General features: G+C 43.2%; 1 protein-coding gene across 1 annotated transcript; it reads right to left on the minus strand.

The window, feature by feature from the left end:
- Nucleotides 1–5,361: 5,361 nt before the first annotated feature.
- LOC127527595 (olfactory receptor 1468-like) lies at nucleotides 5,362–6,291 on the minus strand. Its single transcript, XM_051926702.1, has one exon. The coding sequence runs from the start codon at nucleotides 6,289–6,291 to the stop codon at nucleotides 5,362–5,364; it is 930 nt and encodes a 309-aa protein (XP_051782662.1).
- Nucleotides 6,292–21,219: the final 14,928 nt, after the last annotated feature.

Raw genomic sequence — 21,219 nt, forward strand, 5'->3', positions numbered from 1 at the left:
GCGAAGTACTGCTTTTAAATTTTTATTAAGAAGAAAAGAAAACCTTTTAAAATTGAGGGAAAATATACCAATAACAGTTTGTTAAGGATGTTTTTTTGTGAAGCTGCGTTCACTCGAGTGATCACTTCGAGATGACTTGCTGGCTAACCATAAGTGTTACCTGGTAGGTAACCACCCATACAATCAGATTGTGAATCAGACTACGAATGCCGTGAATGTAATTACCCCGATCTACATGCTGTCAAATAAACGAACCACACGCCGTGGCGCAATTTTAGGGGCTTAGCCTCTAGCGCTGACGTCCGAGGTTCGATTCCCGTAAGGGAGTGAAGTGAGCGCTGCTTTTAAAGTACTGCTTTTAAATTTTTATTAAGAAGAAAAGAAAACCTTTTTAAATTAAGTCTTAAAAAGAGCTGTAAAGATATTGACAATAAGCTACGCAAACCCACCAAGACATGCAATCGTTTAAATCAAAGCGCGAGTCGAAAAACACCATCCCATAATATTAGTTAACGATTAACACATTTCTATATGTATTGTAAGCATACAATACAACTGATAATATGTTCCGCTTATTTATCTGGTGTACTGACATTTTTGCGCGTTTAACGGCTGAAATCTAACGTGGTTTGTGCCCTTCAGAATGAAAAGAGTTTGCATTTACCTTTTTAATAAAAGGCGAGCTTTTAAGCCTGAGAAATCACCCCGTAAATGCACACGTTTAATTGCACATGTGTTAATATGTATGCTTACACAGTATTAAAAGACACTCAACAAGTACACAGTATTAAAAGACAGTCAACAATTAACGTCATTTACCTTCGTTGCTGCGTTTGACTTGTGCTGTAAATCTCTTCCTCGTTTTCAGTTCACGTGATTACGTAGGAGACGTAATACGTGATGACGCGATACGTGACTCCGCCTCCTCCATTAGAGTATATGGACAAAAAACAGGTTCCAGTTATGACCATTACACGTAGAATTTCGAAATGAAACCTGCCTAACTTTTGTAAGTAAGCTGTAAGGAATGAGCCTGCCAAATTTCAGCCTTCTACCTACACGGGAAGTTGGAGAATTAGTGATGAATGAGTCAGTCAAACAGGTTCCAGTTATGACCATTACGCGTAGAATTTCGAAATAAAAACCTGCCTAACTTTTGTAAGTAAGCTGTAAGGAATGAGCCTGCCAAATTTCAGACTTCTACCTACACGGGAAGTTGGAGAATTAGTGATGAGTGTGTCAGTCAAACAGGTTCCAGTTATGACCATTACGCGTAGAATTTCGAAATAAAACCTGCCTAACTTTTGTAAGTAAACTGTAAGGAATGAGCCTGCCAAATTTCAGACTTCTACCTACATGGGAAGTTGGAGAATTAGTGATGAGTCAGTCAGTCAGTCAGTGAGGGCTTTGCCTTTTATTAGTATAGATATATCCATCCATGCTCTTCCGCTTATCCGAGGTCGGGTTGCGGGGGCAGCAGCTTGAGCAGAGATGCTCAGACTTCCCTCTCTCCGGCCACTTCTTCTAGCTCTTCCGGGAGAATTCCAAGGCGTTCCCAGGCCACCCAGGAGACATAGTCCTCCAGCGTGTCCTGGGTCTTCACCGGGGCCTCCTCCCGGTTGGACGTGCCCGGAACACCTCACCAGGGAGGCGTCCTGATCAGATGCCTGAGCCACCTCATCTGACTCCTCTCGAGTCTATTGTATATAATATATAATGGGAGACTCAACATGAGTCATAAATTACTGGTGGCTTTATTTAATTGGAGTAGGTGGTAAAATTCTGCATACTAAGAGTTAGATGACATGATGTATTAGATGAGGTAATGGCAATCAGCAAAAATATAAAAAAAGATGAAGTGTTTAATTGATTGCTCACTCCATTTGTACATTTCTGCATCCAAAGTGGATCCTACTCTGCTGGGCCCTTGAGCAAGGCCCTTAACCTGCAATTGCTCCAGGGGTGCTGTACAATGGCTCCACCCTGCGCTCTGACCCCAAGGGGTGTGCATAAACAAATTCCTGCTCTTTCAGTAAGATTATTTGATTAGGAATAGACCAAGGAAAGTCCGGAACATTGATTGAGTTTCAATGCCTCTTTTTGAAGGTAGGTTTTGTGGCTGTTCTAAGTACGGCATGATCATATGGTGTCCTCAGTGTAATTGTTTCCCTTCTCTTTGCACCTTCCAATGTTGCTTGTCCCTTGTGTAAGGCCTTGAAGTAGTCTGTGTGGAGTGACTGTGGAGTTACAGCCCTATGGCCTTTCATGATGATGTTACCTTCCACAGTGTGTTCATCATGTGGATTACTACATTCATGACTAGACCTCCCTGGCCGTGTTGCACAATGGAGAGACTGAAGTGTAGCATCTGTCTCCATGTGCTCTCAGAGCTCTATTAGTCGATACGATGAAGTGAACTCTACTGACATCATTTCAAAATCTGATGAATGAAGGGTCACATTCTTATTTGGGGCACGTGAAAAGGTGTCTGCTAAATATAGGTGTTCCCCACTTCTATAAACCAGGGTAGGACTGAAATTCTGTAGCTTCAGCATCATCTCCTGCAGGAAGGAAGAAATAGTATGAAGTGATTTGTTGTGGATTGTCAGTGGCTGATGGCTCTAGAAGGCATTTTGTCAAATAAAAATCATTTATTTAAACATGGAATTGTGTTGGATATTGCTGTGTCTGTAGTTTGGGGGTCAGTGGTGCCCCTACTGATTACAATATTGACCATTTATATTTTTTTCTGAACATTTGATCCATTTTATTAGTAGCTTGGGCAGGAATGAGGAAACATTTGTAATTGTATTTGTTGCTTACTGAAGCACAAAACCACAAAATGAGATTTATCATGTTTCATCAAAATCTTGGGACAGTGATATCCATACAATGGATTGAAAAAATCAATTTTCTTAAATACTGTGGCATGCAGAGAGATGCTGATATTGGGACAGCTTAGGTAACAGCTAAACAAACGGGCTAGATGAACTGACTGGTCTCCTCTCATTGGTCAAATTTCTTATGTTTTTATGATGGACTACAGGGAAACAGGAAGAGTGGTGCACATTAATTGAAGGGACTGAGAAAGGAGCTTGACTTGTAAAGGATGGAGAAACTTCTTACGAGACACGTGACTGAGAGAAGGTTTAAAGGGATATAGGAGCATGAGCTTCAATGATTCAGGAATCAAAAGACCAGTTTGGAGTGACTGCTGTAACCTATTAAAGTGTCAAAAGAGAATTGAATGTGAACTGATCACTGGAAGTCTACAAGAGGTTGAGCTCTTTATTGTATTAGAAGTCTGTTCCATAACCCACATAAAGGATATGACAATGGGACATTGTTATATAGTATGATTGTGATGATTTGCAGTTTTCCTTTAATTTGTCTGTGCCTTTCCTAAGATGTTTATTAAAAATGTATGAGTTTGTTAGGAGTTTTTTCAACCAAAGCATTCTGAATTTGAAATTACTTTGAATCCATAAAATGTTGTTAAAAAACTGAAATATTTTACTGCCCTTTCCTTGATACCATTTTGTTTATCATGGGCACCACCATTTAATAGAGCGGTTTTTACCATGTTGCTATGAAACGAACCCAGAATTGCACATCTGGTGGTATCATGGGGTTGTGGGTATAAAGATGATTATAATCACTTCCTTTTCATCAGACTTTAAGGAGTAAAACAAACAAATCAGTGCATTATTCTTTAGATTGTCATGTCATGTCTTTTTCAAACCCACCTAATCCAGACCAGGATCACAGGGGGCACTGGAGCTTATCCCAGCAGGATCAAACCCTGGAGAGGGTGCCAATCCATCGTAGAGTTCTTTAGATAGTTTTCCTGCCAAATGAATCCTTCCAAACTCATATTTGACTACAATTCTGTTTCTGACTTCCTGCGTACGAATTGTCACGCATGTGCATCTGAGGATCTCCTTGCTGGCTCATTCAAGGTAAATGGTAACCCACCAGGGTGAGAGGGGGCGCCGTTGCTAACTCCAGCTCCTTTTCTCCCCACAGCTCCCAGAAACCTCTCAATGAAGGAAATTAGCTCCGTCTCTTCTGGTCCTCCCATTATAAAAAGACTGGGTGCCTCCACTAATTTGTCTTTTGATGAGACCAGTTCTAATGAGTGACAGCTCCAGGAAAGCCTTCCTTTGCTTTGTCAGATAGAATTAACGCTGAAGCTATTTTCTGTTTTGTTCCCTGCACTGCCTTATGTTAAGTGTTACCAGACGACACCTGTTTATGTTTATCGATAATTTTGTGAGAATTAAAAGGGATTACCCGGCTGGTGCCCCAAATATTTGTGATTTGTTCCGGCTTTGTTTGAACTTGAGTTCGGCCAGCTCACAGAATTTTGCCTGCATTTTTGGTTCACCTTTTGTTCTTTTCCTTTACTAACTTATTTCCTGCCTTTCTCATTTCTGTCACAACAGTTATGGATGGTAAGTTAACAGTAAAACATTGAAGCTCTGAAGCACCTGAAAAGTCCTATGTGGCCTTTTTTTGTCAAGACACGTAAAACCCCATCAGTAAAAAATGAAAAAGAGTGTGGTTTCTAAATACCCATAAAAGTACCACAAAATTTGTAATGAAAAAACAACTCCCATGACAGACTATAAAAAAGGATAACTAAATTTAATTTCACAATCTCAATGGTAAATAGAAAAAAATAAACATTTAGAGATGTACACAAATCTACAGGTGACGACACAATATAAGCTATCAAGCGTATCTGGTTAGCTAATAGATAAGTTGTCCCAGTCTTATCCAGACACTTTTGAAAGTTATCAGTGATTTTACTTTAGGTACATGAGTTAGTTTGTTGTTCCACACTCCTGTAATCCTTCCTCGATTCCTAATTGAATGCTCTTCTTAGTCTTTTCTACCAATATGTTTCAGAATTTGAATCAATATTGAATAGAATAAATGTTGCTAGATTCATCTAATCAATGCCTTTCACAATTTTATAAACACAGATGTGGTCCTCCAGCACTACTGAATAAACTGGTTGATTTCCATCTGTTCTTTACTTGAGCAATGCATGCAGTTCTGGTCACTAGAAGCTGCAGCAAAACCTCCCGATATGGCCTCCTACAGGCATTGTATGGTTTGAGTATAATATTCCTGATTTTACTTGCTACATTTTTTATTAAATGACATTTTTATTTGCCTTTTTGACTGGCTCTATGCATTCTCTGGATGTAAAATTTAAAAAGTACTCTTTGATCATCATCAGATTTGAACTGTCTAACCACCAATCTGTAATAACAGCATTGTTAAAATATGAAAAAAAATTACTAAATCTAAATATAAGATAATTAATCCCCCTTATTTCAACTTTCTAGGAGTTTACCTTTTGAAAGTAAATAGTCCATGAATTCCTTTTTTTATTTCTTTATTCCTGAAACTATAGATAATGGGGTTCATCATAGGAGGTAGTACATTTCCAAAAATAAACATAAAATTGTAAGTTTCTGTTGTCATCTTCACTCCCGCACTAGGCAATATAAAAGCCAATGAAATTGGACCATAAAAGAGTCCGACCACAAGCAGGTGGGTGGCACAAGTGTTGAAAATCTTACTTTTCCCACCTTCTGAAGAAATCCTCATGGCTTCTATAGTAACACGACTATAGGAGAGGAGAATTAACGCGATTGGGAAGACACCGGTGGTAACCACAGAAGCCGACATGGTTGATAAGTATTTAGGATCTTCATTACATGATATACGGACCATTGTACTATAGTCGCAAAAACAGAAAGGAATGATATTGGTGCGACAAAAAGAAAGCTCACCAATAAAAATGAGCATAGGAGAGATGAAAATTATGCCACAAATATTTGACACTAAGATACCCATGCCAATTTTTTTATTAGTAATGATTGAAGCGTATTGCAAAGGGTAAATAACAGCTATGTAGCGATCAACAGCCATGAAAGCTAGAAGGAAGGACTCCATCTCCTCAACGTGACCAATTAGAAACATCTGCAATACACAGGCTGCATAAGGAACCCCTGGAGAGCCGAGCAGAAGGACAGACAGCATCTTTGGGATGAGAATTGAGCTGTTTGCTAGGTCTATCACTGCCAAGGTGCCGATGTAAATGTACATTGGAGCATGGAGATGAGGTTTCAGGATTATAACCACAATCACCAGAAGATTTCCAAACGTGGATAAGAAGTAGATGAATGTGAGAAGAGAAATCGTAATGGTCTTCTGGTTTGATTCAATGGCACATTCCAGTAGAAATTCTGAGACGATGATGGTGGTATTACTCATCTTTGTAGACTCTAGAATATAATAAAACCAAAATTCATTACATCCATCATATAACCGTTTTGACTTATAATGATATATGAATAATAGAAGACAGTAAATACTGAATTCACAATTAACAGTACATTATGCACACCAACAATGTCTACCACAAAAATATGAATGATAAGAAAGTAATCAATCTACATATTGCAGAATCTATTACAGTTTCATTATCCAAAGATTCATTTCAGTCTTCTTCATAAAGGTTTTAGATGCTTTTAACTTATTTAGTTACCGGGCTAAGACCAAAGGAATTGTTATTTGTTAAAGGTTTTAAGAACTCCTTGATGAAGCATTTACCTCCACTTCAGAACAAACTCTCTTCAGTTGTTTTTGTCAAAACAAATTTTAAAAACAAGGCTCTTGATCTTCACAGCTACAACCGTTCCTATGTGTTCTCTCTGTAGATTTATCAAGTCAAGTCAAGTCAAGTTGGGGAGCATGCACTGGTACAATGTGTTGCCGCACCCACTACACGACAAAACAACTTGGGATACCGGTTTGCAACTCCCCAGGCAGACACGTGGTCCACTCCCACCCTCCGGAAATGACCTGCTATCTGCTGCAGCCAGGTGTTACGTGGGCGACCCCTTGGCCTGGACCAGCCACTCAGGTCCCCAACAATGAGAATCTTACAAGCCGGATCACCCTCGAGGAAACGCGCCACATGGCCGTAGTGCCATAACTGACACTCCCTCACAATGCAGGTAATGTGCCACATTTGGGACTCCATGAGCAACCTCTCATTCGACACAAAGTCAAACCAACGGTACCCAACGATTTTCCAGAGAGACACAGTACCAAAGGAGTCCAGTCTTCGTCCTTTTGCATAGATATTGGGAGCAGCACACACCCCTTTCCAGCGACCTCATGACCCCCCATGCTCTCCCAATCCATCTACTGACTTCATAGGAAGAGTCACCAGAGACATGAATGTCACTGCCAAGGTAAGTAAACCTCTCGACAAGGTTGACACTCCCTACGCATACAGACACACTGCTGATGGTTATGCCCAAGAGGTCTTTAAAGCCATGGATCTTGTTTTTTAATCCAGGACACTCGTAAGCCCAGACACTCAGACTCCACGCTCAATCTCTCAAGCGCCCAGATCAGAACCTCCATTGACTCTGCGAAGATCACAGCATCATCAGCAAAGTCAAGATCTGTGAATCTTTCTTCACCAACAGATGCCCCAAAGCCGCTGGACCCCACGACCTTTCCCAACACCCAGTAAATACAAGCATTGAACAGAGTAAGAGCAAGAACACACCTCTGATGAACCCCAGAATCAATTAGGAAAAACGCAGAGGTCCTGCCTGCACTCTGCACAGCACTCACAGTACCAGTGTACAGGCCAGCCATGATATCCAGCAACCTCGATGGGATCCCGCGAACCCTCAGGATGTCCCACAGGGCAGCTCGATCAAGTGACTCAAACACTTTGTGAAAATTGACAAAGGCTGCAAAGAAACTGTCAATATTTGCGTTTGTGTGAGAGAACACTCAGTGCCAGGATGCGGTCGATGGTAGACTTCTTAGGCATAAAACCAGACTGTTCCATTTGCTGGTAGGTGAGCAAGTGATCATGGATCATATTGAGGATGACCTTAGCAAGGACCTTACCTGGTGCCGAGAGCAGTGTTATCCCCCTGCAGTTGCTGCAATCCAGGCGATCATCCTTCCCTTTCCAGATAGGGACAAGTCCCGTTTTCCAGTCAGTTGGAATGATGCCAGTCTCCCAAATGGAAGCAAAGATTGCTTGCAATGCCAGGAGGAACGCCTTACCACCTGGCTGGAGAAGTTCACTCCGGATACCACAGATCCCTGCAGCCTTTCCCCCACTCAGCTGGTTCACCATCTGTGCAATCTCAGTGAGATTGGGTGTTTCACAGCTAATTGGAGGATCAGCCTCAAGAACCAGGAATCCAGAGATATTCAACGTCCTAGCTGGAGGATCAGCTTTGAACAACTGCTCAAAGTAGCCAGCCAAGTGGGTCACAATTGTAGTGTCATCCGTAAGGACCGTTCCATCAACTGCCGTGACTGTGACTCTCCGAGGAACAGATTCAGATGTGTGTAATGCTTTGATTCCTCTGTAAGCAGGACGTGGGTCTCTAGACCATAAATGGTGTGTCACTTGCTCACAGATTCCTCTAACAAATGCCTCTTTATCTGCCCTCGTAGCCGTAGCTTCTCAGTTCCCGATGCTGACCAGAGTTGCTATTGAGCAGTGTGCTGCAACTCCTCTCGATGATATCCAGGATGCCCTGTGAGATGAAACACCTCCTTCTGGGAACACCAGTAACACCAACACAACCCTCAGCAACCTTCAGGGTCTTGTCACAGAAGGTCTCCCACATTGCATTAGGATCGTCTGTCGTACCCAAATCTGAAAGTTCCTCACACAAATCTGTGTGCAAACTTATTAGAAACAGCCTGGTCTTGGAGACTGGCCAAGTCCAGGCTCATTTTCCTGGTAGGTGGTAACCTACTGGACCTAAGATGGATCCTAAGAGTAGCAACAACAAGGCTGTGGTCAGAATTCATAAACTGGGCACTTCTGTAGACCCTGCAGTTTTGCAAGAGCCTCCAGCGTCTGCCCACAAGGATAATAATAATAATACATTTTATTTATATAGCATCTTTCCCATGCTCAAGGCACTTACAGAATATAATAAAAAACGGCAGTGTATACAGTATATAGCATTGTACAAACCAGATAAATAAATAAAGAAGATTAAGACAGTGAATTCTGAAAAAAAAACAGACAACATAATTGATGGTCTCACGCACACATACAGGTTATCTTGACAGAGAAGTAAACTGAGAGAAGGGTAATAAAGTTGAGTAGAGGTGGCGCAGTGGTAGTGCTGCTGCTTTGCAGTAAGGAGACTGTGGAAGATTGTGGGTTCGCTTCCCGGTTCCTCCTTGTGTGGATAGCGCTTTGAGTACTGAGAAAAGTGCTATATAAATGTAATTTATTATTATTATAGAGCTAAAAGCCTTCCTGAACAGATGAGTTTTGAGTTGTTTTTTAAAAGAATTCATGGAGTCAGCTGACCTGATTAATTTCGGTAGGTCATTCCAGAGTCTGGGTGCTATACAGCTGAAGGCCCTGCTGTCACCCATGGAGTGTAGATTAGTGAGGGGCACAACAAGATTACCAGAATCAGAAGACCTTAGTGGGCGGACAGGCACATAGTGATGGAGAAGGTCACTGATGTAGTTTGACGCGAGGTTATTTAAAGCTTTGTATGTTATTAGTAGGATTTTATATTCGATTCTGTAGGACACAGGGAGCCAGTGGAGACGGAGCAGGATGGGTGTTATGTGCTCGCTGCTGCTGGTTCAAGTAAGGACTCTTGCAGCTGAGTTTTGAATAAGCTGGAGCTGTGATAGAAGATTAGAAGGGGCACTTGCCAGTAAGGAATTACAATAATCGATGCGGGATGTGATAAAAGCATGGACAAGTTTCTCAGCATTAGAGAAGGAGAGGAAGGAGCGAACACGGGATATGTTACGGAGGTGAAAGTAAGAAAGTTTCTTAATGTGATTTATGTGGGCGGAATAAGAGAGGGAGGAATCAAAAATGACACCAAGATTTTTTACAGTAGAGGCAGGTCTGATGAGATCACTGCCAATATGGACTAGGAAGGAGCTCATTTTATTAAGTTGCATTTTAGTCCCAATTTGCAGGAGTTCAGTTTTATTGCAATTTAATTTTAAAGAGTTCTGCTCCATCCAGGTTTTAATTTCACTAAGGCAGGTTGTGAGCTGAGAAAGCTCTGATGAAGTTCCACTTTTGACATTGAAGTAGAGTTGAGTATCATCTGCATAAAAATGATAACCCAGTCCATAGCTATGGATAATATGGCCAAGGGGAAGCATGTAAATATAGAAAAGTAGAGGACCGAGGACAGAGCCCTGAGGGCCTCCTTGTCTGACTGGCGCTGAGCTGGATCTGCTCTTGCCAAGACTAACAAACTCTTGCCTATCAGTCAGATAGGACTTGAACCACTGGAGGGCAGTGCCAGAAATACCCAGCATGTTCTCCATTCTGGACAGTAGGATGTCATGTCTGACAGTGTCAAATGCTGCACTGAGGTTTAATAGAATTAATATGCTGGTTTGTCCAGAGTCTGCTACCATAAGCAAATCATTGGTTACCCGTAGCAGAGCAGTTTCACACCTGTGCCGCGCCCTGAAACCAGACTGAAAGGGTTCCATCAAATTATTAGAGGTTAGGTAATTGGTGAGTTGGGAAGCTACAACACGCTCAAGAACTTTTGACAGGAAAGGTAAGTGGGAAATAGGCCGGAAATTGTTAAGATTGTCAGCATCAAGGCCAGACTTTTTTAACATTGGGGTTACAGAAGCAATTTTAAAAGTGAGCGGCACAGAGCCAGTGTCCAGGGATGAGTTTATTATTGTTGTAACAGTCGGGATTATGGCATGAAGGCAGGATTTAAGTAGTGTAGTGGGGATGGGGTCCAGTACACAAGTAGTCGGCCTCATCTTACAAAGCAGGTTATTAACAAACGCAGATGTGACTGGTGAGAACTTAGAGAAGGAGCTGGATGGAATGGGAAAGCAGGGAGAGATATAAACAGATGATGTATTTATGTTAGTTGAATTATTTAGATCGTTAATTTTGTTATGGAAAAAGTGGAGGAATTCCTCACAGACTTCAGTAGAAGAGGTAGTTGGGCCAGATGCGGGTTCGAGTAGTTTATTAACTACAGAGAACAAAACCCTTGGGTTATCATGGCCACTTTCTATTATTCTGCCATAGTGGGTGTTCTTGGCAGCAGTTAGTGCTTCTCTGTAAGCTCTTTGGTGGTCAGAGAAAGCCTGGATGTGCACGGTGAGGCCAGTCTTACGTGACATTCTCTCAAGGCGTCGGCCAGCTGCTTTCATAGATCACAACTCTGAATTATACCAAGGAGCTGAACGTTTAAAGGAAACCTCCTTATGTTTTAAAGGAGCTGTTTTATCTAATGCTGAATGAAGGGCTGAGTTATACTGGTCAACAAGACTATCTAGTGTTGATGGAATAGGTGAAGACAGTAAAAGATCCGAAATGGATCCAGAAAGGATAGAGTGACAGATATTTTTAAGGTTTCTGTAAGAAATTTGTCGTTTACAGGTAAGAGGAGGGAAAGGCAGTGAGACAGTGAAAAATACTGCTTTATGGTCAGAGAGTCCCAAATCAGTGCTGTAAATGTTGGCAACAGATAGTCCAGAAATGCAGATCAGGTCCAGTATATGACCGCCAGAGTGGGCTGGAAAATCAACATGTTGTGTCAAGTCAAAGCAGTCCAGTAAGGATAGGAATTCATTCCTCAGTTTAGATGTAGTAATGTCAATATGGATGTTGAAATCACCAAGAAGGATAATTCTCTGAGAGTAAGAGCTTAGGTGGGTCAAAAGTTCAATCAGATCAGATAAGAAGGATGCATTGTATTTTGGGGGACGATAAAGAACAATGAGTGAGACAGAACCTGATTTCGTTATTAGTTTAAGAGCCATGCACTCAAAAGACAATGGACAGTCAATCGGGATTCGTTTAATGTTTAAGTCTGCTCTGACAATTACTGCAAGCCCACTGCCTTGTCTTGAGCTGCGAGGCTCTGTGTGGAAAGTGAAACCAATTGGAGTCACCTCTGTGAGAGACGCAAATTCGTTTGGTTTTTGCCAAGTCTCCGTTAAACACAGAATATCAAGTTTGGTGTCAGTGATGAGTTCTGACAGCACCAATGCTTTGCCATTAAGAGACCTCGAGTTAAATAGTGCAATATTAGTTAATGAGGCTTCTTTTTGCACACAGCCGCGATCAGGGTTTATTTCCACATAATGTAAATTTGGCACACGGACACTTCTATTTCCAGGGCCATGAGAAGGACGGCGTATTCCTGAGCAAATGCTGCCGGTGGTCTTTTCATTCGCAGCCCGGCGTTGGCGGCGACCTGACCCGCGATGTATATATTTCGGGTGCTGCAAAATACCGGCGTCCTTTAGGATGTTCCAGTCAGACCATTTGCTCTGGACAAACTGTTTAATAAGAAGGAGTTTGTCATGAGAGTATTTTAGTATCATACTGGGCAATAATTATCTGAATAGCAGTGGAGAAGCAGCACAGCACAGCGGAACCGGTAGGACAGGCGGGTGTGGTAGCGTAGGTGAGCGGCGATAGCAAGCAGCAGAAAGCATGGCAGGAGGAGGTAGCAGGATATGGAGCTTCCAATACACAGCCACAAAGAGTAACGCTTGGTAATTTCAGGCGTGATCGCCCCGGAGCCAAAAGCCAGATTAGTATGAACATCAGATCAGTTTCCAGTCGTAGAGTACTGTAAGATGAAACGGGAGCAGATCAGCATAGCGAATTTAATGTAATCACAGAGACAGATCATCCCGAGGTCCTAGATTGCCAGGTACAAAGAAATGTTCGTAGGTTCTCGTCCCGTCATCCACAGACTCAGCTGTTCCCAGTCAAAGTAGAGTCCATAAAATCTGTAAATATTAAGCCAGATCCATACAATTTGAGTCAGCTGTATCCACAAACTATACGTACAATAAAAGAAATAAAACAAGCGTAAGAAAGTGTAGAATTAGGCGAATTTTGTGAAAAGTGCTGTTAACAGGGAGGAGCGGCAACAACATCAGTGCACCAGCGTCCCCTCACCTGTAGAAAAAGGATGTGATCGATCTTCTTCACCGCACCACCAGTATTGGAGTACCAAGTCCAACGATGCGGTTCTAGGTGCTCTAACCAGGATCCAGTGATTCAAGGCCCCTGACCTTTTGCAAAGTCAAGGAACATGGAGCCACTTTCACCACGGTCACCAGACCCATGGGAACTGAGACAATCCTCATAGCCAGCCCTGTCAGTGTCAATGGCTGCATTGAAGTCACCCATGACCAGAGGAGTGTCAATTCGTGGACACCCATCAACCACTGAGTGAAGCAGTGAATAAAATGTCTCTCTCGCCGAGACATCACACACCGTGGTCGGAGCATACACTGAGACAACAGACAGTTTAGAAGCAGGTCAGGGCCCATGGTGCACTGGGATTTGCCCTCCCTTCTTGCTGCATCCCACATTAAGTCTGCAGGTGAGGGGACTGACAGGTTGGAGTCATACGAGATACCACCTTGGATTAGAGATAAGGGTCAGCATAGGTAGGCGAAATTCCTGTGGTTGCCACATTTGTCTCACCATACAAACAGTGTGAAGTTAAGGAGGTTGGGACCGTGCAGGTGGAGTGAGTGAGTTAGTGTGAGGGATAGAGAGGGAAGCAAAAAATATATAAAATTGTCTACAAAAAGAACAATATATTAAAATATGGTGGAAGGAGAGCTTTGGGAAGCATAGGTAAGAGTAGGGCTAGCTTTGTTATATGTCTATATTAGATAGGTTAGCATAGGATAGCATAGGGGTTATGGAGTATGTGAGGAAGCTGTGACAACTGACAAGACATAGATTCTGCGTAGGTATAAATATAGCTTTGCATGTAGGATTGAGTATACTGTATGTGTAGATAGATAGATAGATAGATAGAAAGTGTAGGCTTGAGTAGAGAATAACTTTGTGTAAGCAACTGCCAGTGCAGAGGTTTAGGGTAACATCAGTAAATTGAACAGCATCTCGATAAAAGATAGGCACACACATTTTTAAATGCCCCTCCCCTGAATAGGGAAGGATTGAATGGACGACTACATGAGCTCCGTTTATCTTTAGTGGCGGTAAGATAAGCCACAGAATCGGAGACAGTTGTGATTGTAAAAGAGCTCTGAAGCCCGACTAGCGGGTAATGAGGGGCACAGTAAAGTAATTAAGCACATAATAAGTGTGTGTGAGTGTCCAAAGACGAGGTTGTCCATTTACCATGTGGAGGATTATAGGGTGGAGGCGTATAAGTAAGGCTAGAGCAGCGGTTCTCAAACTGTGGGGGGCGCGAAGTAACAAAAAAGGGAGTGCGAATGTTGCCATATGTGGTGTAATTTCGCTATTCAAAGCAAAATTTTAAACGTGTAGCGGTGTATTGGCAGCAAAAAATATAGGAATAAATTTTACTAGGGTTTCAAAAAAACATTAAGGGGGCGCGATTAAAACTGTTATGAAAACTTGGATTGCAAATACTTAAAGGTTGAGAAACGCTGGGCTAGCGTGTGGAATTTTATATATGGGTTGGTGATTAGGGTAATTAATGCTGAACTGATTACAGTTAGTCGATGGTTGTGGAGGAAGTATTGTTAAAGGGAGAGGGGATTTCGTGTCTGGTGAACAAGAGCAAAGATCGGATTGAACGGGATTACAGATAGAGCTCGATGAAGAGTAGAGGTTGTGGAGGTGTGGTGTATGGGAAGGAGATTGTGGTCTAATTATCCACACCTGCACTTCCCTTGGAAGAAAATCACTTACGAATGTCCGGGCAGCACGGTTTGACAGGAAGAAGGGTTATAATTAAAGAAGCCAGGTATTTGCACAATAGTGGGATTGACATAAGAAAATTGAAAATAGCCAACGAAAGACCAAAAGGAGAAATAGGTGCAGTGGATCAGTACTCTGGAGAGTCCTTTGTGTCTATTTGAAAGTTGAGACTAACTATAGAAACACAGTGCAAATATATTTGGGAGACGACAAATTGTGGGAAAATTAAGTATTACTGGACAAGTGCTAATTAACCCTGGGACTGAACAGTGCAATTCTGAGAAGAGTGAACTGGTACCCCTGGGTGGGAGCAGGGAGACCCGTGGTGCAAGGAAGAACGGTGCGACAAATTCTGTGTAAAGCTGAACCTGATTTAAGTCAAAATCCTAATATGAAGTTGGCAGTTGGTAGTCCGAGCTTGCAGGGGATAGCAATGGTGAAGATTGAGCCACCTGTGGATGTAGTAGAGCGGAAGGCACAGTAAAATAACAACCTTATTAAGAGACTTTCTAGGAAATGGCATTAAAGAACAAAGGGCCTTGATACATGCTGGCCCAGGCTAGGATCATTTAATTTAACCATATGTACAGACATGATGGAGCGTATCTGAAATTATAAGCTGGGTGACGTCAGCAAGAAGAGGCACAGAAAAAGGAATCAGGAGTTACAGATAATGCAGGAATTTTTAAACGAGGCCATGAAGAGAGACAGGGTAGTGAATAAAATCAGAGACTATCTTAAAGGAGAATCAGAGGGGCACACATTACCATCAACCCCTCCACTAGCAACCATAACTGAGGGCCAGTTGATAGAAGGGAAATTAGACATTATGGGGCAGACTCATTTGGGAGAAGATAGAACAGATCACAATGTGCTAGTTGGGGAGGAGTGATGTACAGCCACATCTGTGCATGAACAGGGGAGGACTGGCAGTGAGAAATCATTAAAGGACAGACAATTAAAAGAGCACACGGAAAGGAGAGAATAGTTCAGGAATTTTAGACAAGAAGTGGATGCAATCATAGACAGACACCAACACTGGGCTGCTCAGGCTGATAAACTAATGAGTAGTGAGGCAGCAGGGGAAGGCATGAGAGACGGATATATGCACCGTTGGGGTGGGCAGAAAGAGGAGGAAGAGACAAATTCAGAAGGTGAAGATGTGTGTGAATTGTTAAGGGACTATCAAAGCACTGGCCAAGTATTAAAGGACTGCGCACAAGACTATCTCAGGGCAATTGCAAAAGAAAAAGTCAGGGACATGACAGCTCCACCTGAGGCTGCTGTATCATAGGCTAATGGAGTGGGACGAACACACAAGAGCAGAGGTGTCAGGCGAGGAGTGGGTCATTCCATTACTTTGGAAAAGACGCAGCCAAGACCATTGGCGTCTGTAAGAAGGAAGCGGTTACAGAAAAATAAAATACTACGAAAGGCTAGGCGTCTAGATGAGGGTGTTGGAACAGGTGGTGAAATTAGAGACTTGGGGGAATATAATACAGATTATATATACTTTAGAGCAGTGGGAGGAAGTGGATGAAATTAAAACTATCCACGAAACAGAAGAACATGAAAGTGAAGATGAGCAGGAGGATGTTTTAGCTAAGGGAGACATTAGTGCAGAGGAAGGAGGACTACGTGATCGGGGAACCTCAACAAACGTGTTAGTTACGGGAGGTTTGGAGCAGGTGGTAAGAAAGAAAACTGAAAAGGAGGATGTGCACCCCCAGGAACCCACTGAATGTCATACACTTGAAACACTTTGAGGGGAGTTAGAAAACATAAGCAGAACTGTGGAGGATATGAGTATAGAACGTCTTGAGCAACAAAGACAGGCCCAAAGATATACCCAGAGTCCTTATAGTAGTTGCTAGACTACGAGATAGAGGGACTTTGAAACCCCTGCAGAGAATGGAGGGTGCTCAGATGCCAGTGTTGGTTAAGGGGAATAAAGCGCAACATGTGCCATGGGGAACACAGGATTTGGAAAGCCTGGTGACCGGCCTCCCCAGCATGTGTGAAGGTGGAGGAAAATGGATTAGGCTTCTAAAGGAAAAGACAATGGGGAAGCTACTGGCACTGGGGGATATGAACGCATTGTTGGCAGGAATAGGGGGTGTTAGCCAAATGAAGTATTTTCTGGAGAGAGCCAACTTGTCTCCAGTGATGGATACCTCTCTGTATGATGCAGATATCTTTGACCCCCACCGTCCTGTCCTGTGGAAGGTCTTGAGAGAGTAATATCCAATTAAATTTGATCCTAAAACATCACATGGAGAGCCAATTGGAGACTCAAAGAGTTCAGTCACTTTTGTGGACAGACAGTTGAGAAAATGGAAGCTGGAGAAAGAAAGGGACCCAGAGGGGGACTCTATGTCAACTGCACTATTCCGACAGCAGGCTGGAGGACACAGTGGGCGTAGAAACAAAGTCCTATAAGGAATTCTGTGATCATGTGACCCATTCTGCGGATAAGTATCTCAGAGACGAGAAAAAACTGAAAGACCAGGAACATGACATCCAAAGTAAATTGGCTCAGTTACAGTTAGGGGAACTGACACAGAGAAATCAAAAGAAAACACAAGCTCCAGTGATTTGCCCTCTATAGTCAGGGGCACCGGAAGAGAATAGGGTAATGGTGCCTGTGGGCACTCCTTCTTTAGTCCCCTGTCCAGCAACTGCTGGGCCGCTCCCAGCAGCACTAGCCCCTCTCTATGTATACGTTCAGCAACCTCCTGTTGGGGGGGAATAACAAAATAAGAAAGATGGCATGTTTGTGCAGACTCAATGTCTACCTGGTGTATGCTGGGGATGTGGCCAACCAGGGCATAGTAGAAGAACTTGTCCAATGATGCAAAAGCCATGCTGGGGATGTGGTCAATTTGGGCACAGGTGGAGAAGCTGTTGGGCGAACCCAGGGCAACAGAGACTTAATCCGCCTGTCCAGGGAAATCAAAACCGACAACTGAATCCTCAGCAAAATTTGAATCAGCTAGCTGGAGACCAACAGCAGCAGTCTGCCTCTGGTCCTGCAAATCCAAGGCTGGGTTTTAAGCAAGAAATCTACGGGTGCCCAGAGAATCCTACTTGGGAAGGACAATACCCAATGTTAACAAGGTGCTCAAATAATGAGCCAGTGATGATTATTGAGATTGAAGGTAAACACACCCCTGTTATGATTGATACTGGAGTCACTTACACTTGTATAAACATGATGCAGCACACCTTCCCATGTCTGGTAAACAGTACGATTCTCGGGACATACACAATTAATTCCATTACCGGCTCCAGTTCGCCTTTGTGTGCAGGGCACAATGACTAGAATTCCTATACTGGTGTCTGATCACTCACCTATAAACTTACGGGGTAGAGATGCATTATGTAATCTGACTATGACTATTTGGTGTACCCCAGATGGATTGTACATCGACTCTAAGAGTTGCCGGCCACAGATGATGACATTACAAGCAGTATCTGCTACTGTTTATTTGCTAGGAGACACACCGTCCTGTTCCATTTCACAAGCAGCTGTTGCATTTTTAGAGAAATGGGGACTGGTTGTAACAGCTAAATTAGCAGAAGCCAGAAAGCCCCAATTGGAATATCATTATACAATGCTTTATGACACAAAATGCAATGCTCAGATGGAACAGGAATGGTTATCTGTGGGTTTCATTCAGACAGTTTCTCTTACCTCACAGTGTGTGATAATTGGCAAACAGGGGATGGACATGCTGATTGATAATAATGCTTTCATTGACAAATGGTTTAAAAATGCATTGGCCATACCACATGTAACTCTGCTCATAGCCCCAGGCTATGAAAGCAAAGATGTAGGCCCTATGATGAAAGAGGCAGGCCAGGCAGAGTGGGAAGTAACAAATGACCTGTCTATCAGCCAGTCCAGAGTTAAGCGGTTCCTGAGGATACTGTATTCAGTATCCATGGAGGGTGCACCCAAAGTGGTAGAGCTTCCAGCATTCCCACGAGTAGATCAGAATAGGGCAGCACAGGAGCTATTCAAGCTGGAAATGGAAGCCATGGTTCCTAGAGAATTATGGTCGGCCCATGATACCGATGTGGGCCTAGTCAAGTCAGCTAATCCTATTGAAGTGAGGCTTAAGCCAGGGTGTAAACTACCCTGGAAAGCACAATACCCTCTCAAGCCAGAAGCAGAGGAGGGCATGCAAAATACAATCACAGGACTCCTGAATGCAGGTGTCTTGAAGGAGACTACGAGCATCTGCAACACACCTTTGTTACCAGTCATGAAGGCGGACAAGTCTAAGTGGAGGCTGGTAACATAATTTGAGAGCAGTGAACGAAGTAGTTCAGGACTGGCCAGCAGAAGTTCCCAATCCACACACATTACTCAAAAACATTCCTGTGACTGTGCAATACTTTTCTCTCATTGATTTGTGTTCAGCCTTGTTTGGCATACCATTGGCTGAGACATGTCAGTATTTCTTTGCCTTTACATATCAAGGGAAGCAATATACCTAAACCAGGATGCCCCAGGGATTTAAACACTCTCCGCATGTGTTCAGTCAGGTTCTGAAGGCAGATTTAGAAGATTTGATTCTAGACAGTACCCTGAGACAATATGTGGATGACATGTTGCTTTGTTCTGCAACAGTAGAGCAATGTCATGTAGATAGATAGATAGATAGATAGATAGATAGATAGATAGATAGATAGATAGATAGATAGATAGATAGATAGATAGATAGATAGATAGATAGATAGGGGACCAAATTTATCTGAGGGTGCTCCGAAGGAGGTGGAACGAGCCAAGGCGAGAGGGACCGTATACTGTGGTGCAAGCTACCCAGACGGCTGTGCACGTGGAGGGAAGCACGACTTGGTACCACCTGAACCACTGTACCAGAATTCCAAGACCAGCTCAAGACAATCAAGATGACACTGCTTCAGAAGTTGAAGGAGACACTGCTGTGGAAAGCCTTGATGACATCCAGCAAAGTGCAAACCCCGAGGGCCAACTAGTTACAAAGTAAGATGCACCTGCAACATCTGGACACACAGCGCAAGGACAACTATCATTTAACCAGACAGATACATAAGACGGAGTGGCTAATATTGGTGGCAGTGTGTTTGGCATCACTGGCAACATTGACAATAATGCTGACTCAACCGTTTCATAGAGGTATTCAACATGAAGATTATACACGTGATTGCTTCAGGGGGGAGACCGCCTGGCACCCTGCCCGGGACTGGTTCCTGCCTTGTGCCCTGTGTTGGCTGGGATTGGCTCCAGCAGGCCCCCGTGATCCTGTGTTCGGATTCAGCGGGTTGGATAATGAATGGATGGATGGATTGCTTCAGGGGTGGCACGGTGGTGCAGTGTTAGCGCTGCTGCCTCGCAGTACAGAGACCTGGGTTCGCTTCCCGGGTCCTCCCTGCATGGAGTTTCCATGTTCTCCCCATGTCTATTTCCTCTGGGTGCTCCAGTTTCCTCCAACATCCAAATGACATGCAGGTTAGGTGCATTGGCGATCCTAAATTGTCCCTAGTGTGTGTGTGTGTGTGTGTGTGTGTGTGTGTGTGTGCGTGTGCGTGTGTGTGTGTGTGTGTGTGTGTGTGTGTCCTGATGTGGACTGGTGCCCTGCCCGGGGTTTGTTCCTGACTTGCGCCCTGTGCTGGCTGGGATTGGCTCCAGCAGACCCGTGTGTTAGGATATAGTGTGTTGGAAAATGACTATCTGACTGATTGCTTATGATGTTGCATATGAAATTGATGACTGGCGTATGAACTTGTGGACGGGGCGGCAGTAACATCACCGGGCAGGAATGTTTCCGAGCTTAGATTTAAGCGTAATAGCCAGATAGAATGGGATAATGCCAAGAATGGCACTAAAATTGAGGGACTATGGGAAGAGGCCCAGAAAAATGAGTGGTATAGATGGGCCATGTATACAGCTAAGGAAATGGTAAATACCACAGGCAGAGAATGTTGCTTATGTGCAAAGGCTAGACCAGAAATGATAGTGGTTCCGTTCCCTTATTCAACAGAGACATGCCGGCGTTGGCTCCAACAGAAAAAGAAGTACTGTCCTTATTGGTGTATAATAATAATATTAATAATTCATTACATTTATATAGCACTATTACAAGGGTCTTCAGATTTTACCAGTAAGACACTGAAATGGTTGGATTGCAAGGAGTCAGGAGTCTGGCCAACCATGAGGCAGAATCCCCCCACATACACTAAGATATCACAGTTAGCATATGAGTGTTATGTTCGGAAAGGTCGTGCATTAGTAGGGGTATTTGAGGGTAATTGCACCAGGACTTGAGATCTGAATGAAGCTGCCTTAATAATGCCAACAATAGCCAACCAGGACAGACCATTAGCTGACAGGTGGTGGTTGTGTGGGCTCGAGCTTGGCTTGTTAGATATCTTACTCCATGATTGGTCAGGAAAATGTACTATGGTAATGG

Source organism: Erpetoichthys calabaricus, chromosome 4 (assembly GCF_900747795.2).
Source record: "Erpetoichthys calabaricus chromosome 4, fErpCal1.3, whole genome shotgun sequence".
In the NCBI taxonomy this organism is placed as follows: Eukaryota; Metazoa; Chordata; class Cladistia; order Polypteriformes; family Polypteridae; genus Erpetoichthys; species Erpetoichthys calabaricus.

What these genes read in the sequence shown, in the direction of transcription:
- LOC127527595 (XM_051926702.1), bottom strand. Translation starts at nt 6,291, where the DNA reads ATGAGTAATACCACCATCATCGTCTCAGAATTTCTACTGGAATGTGCC.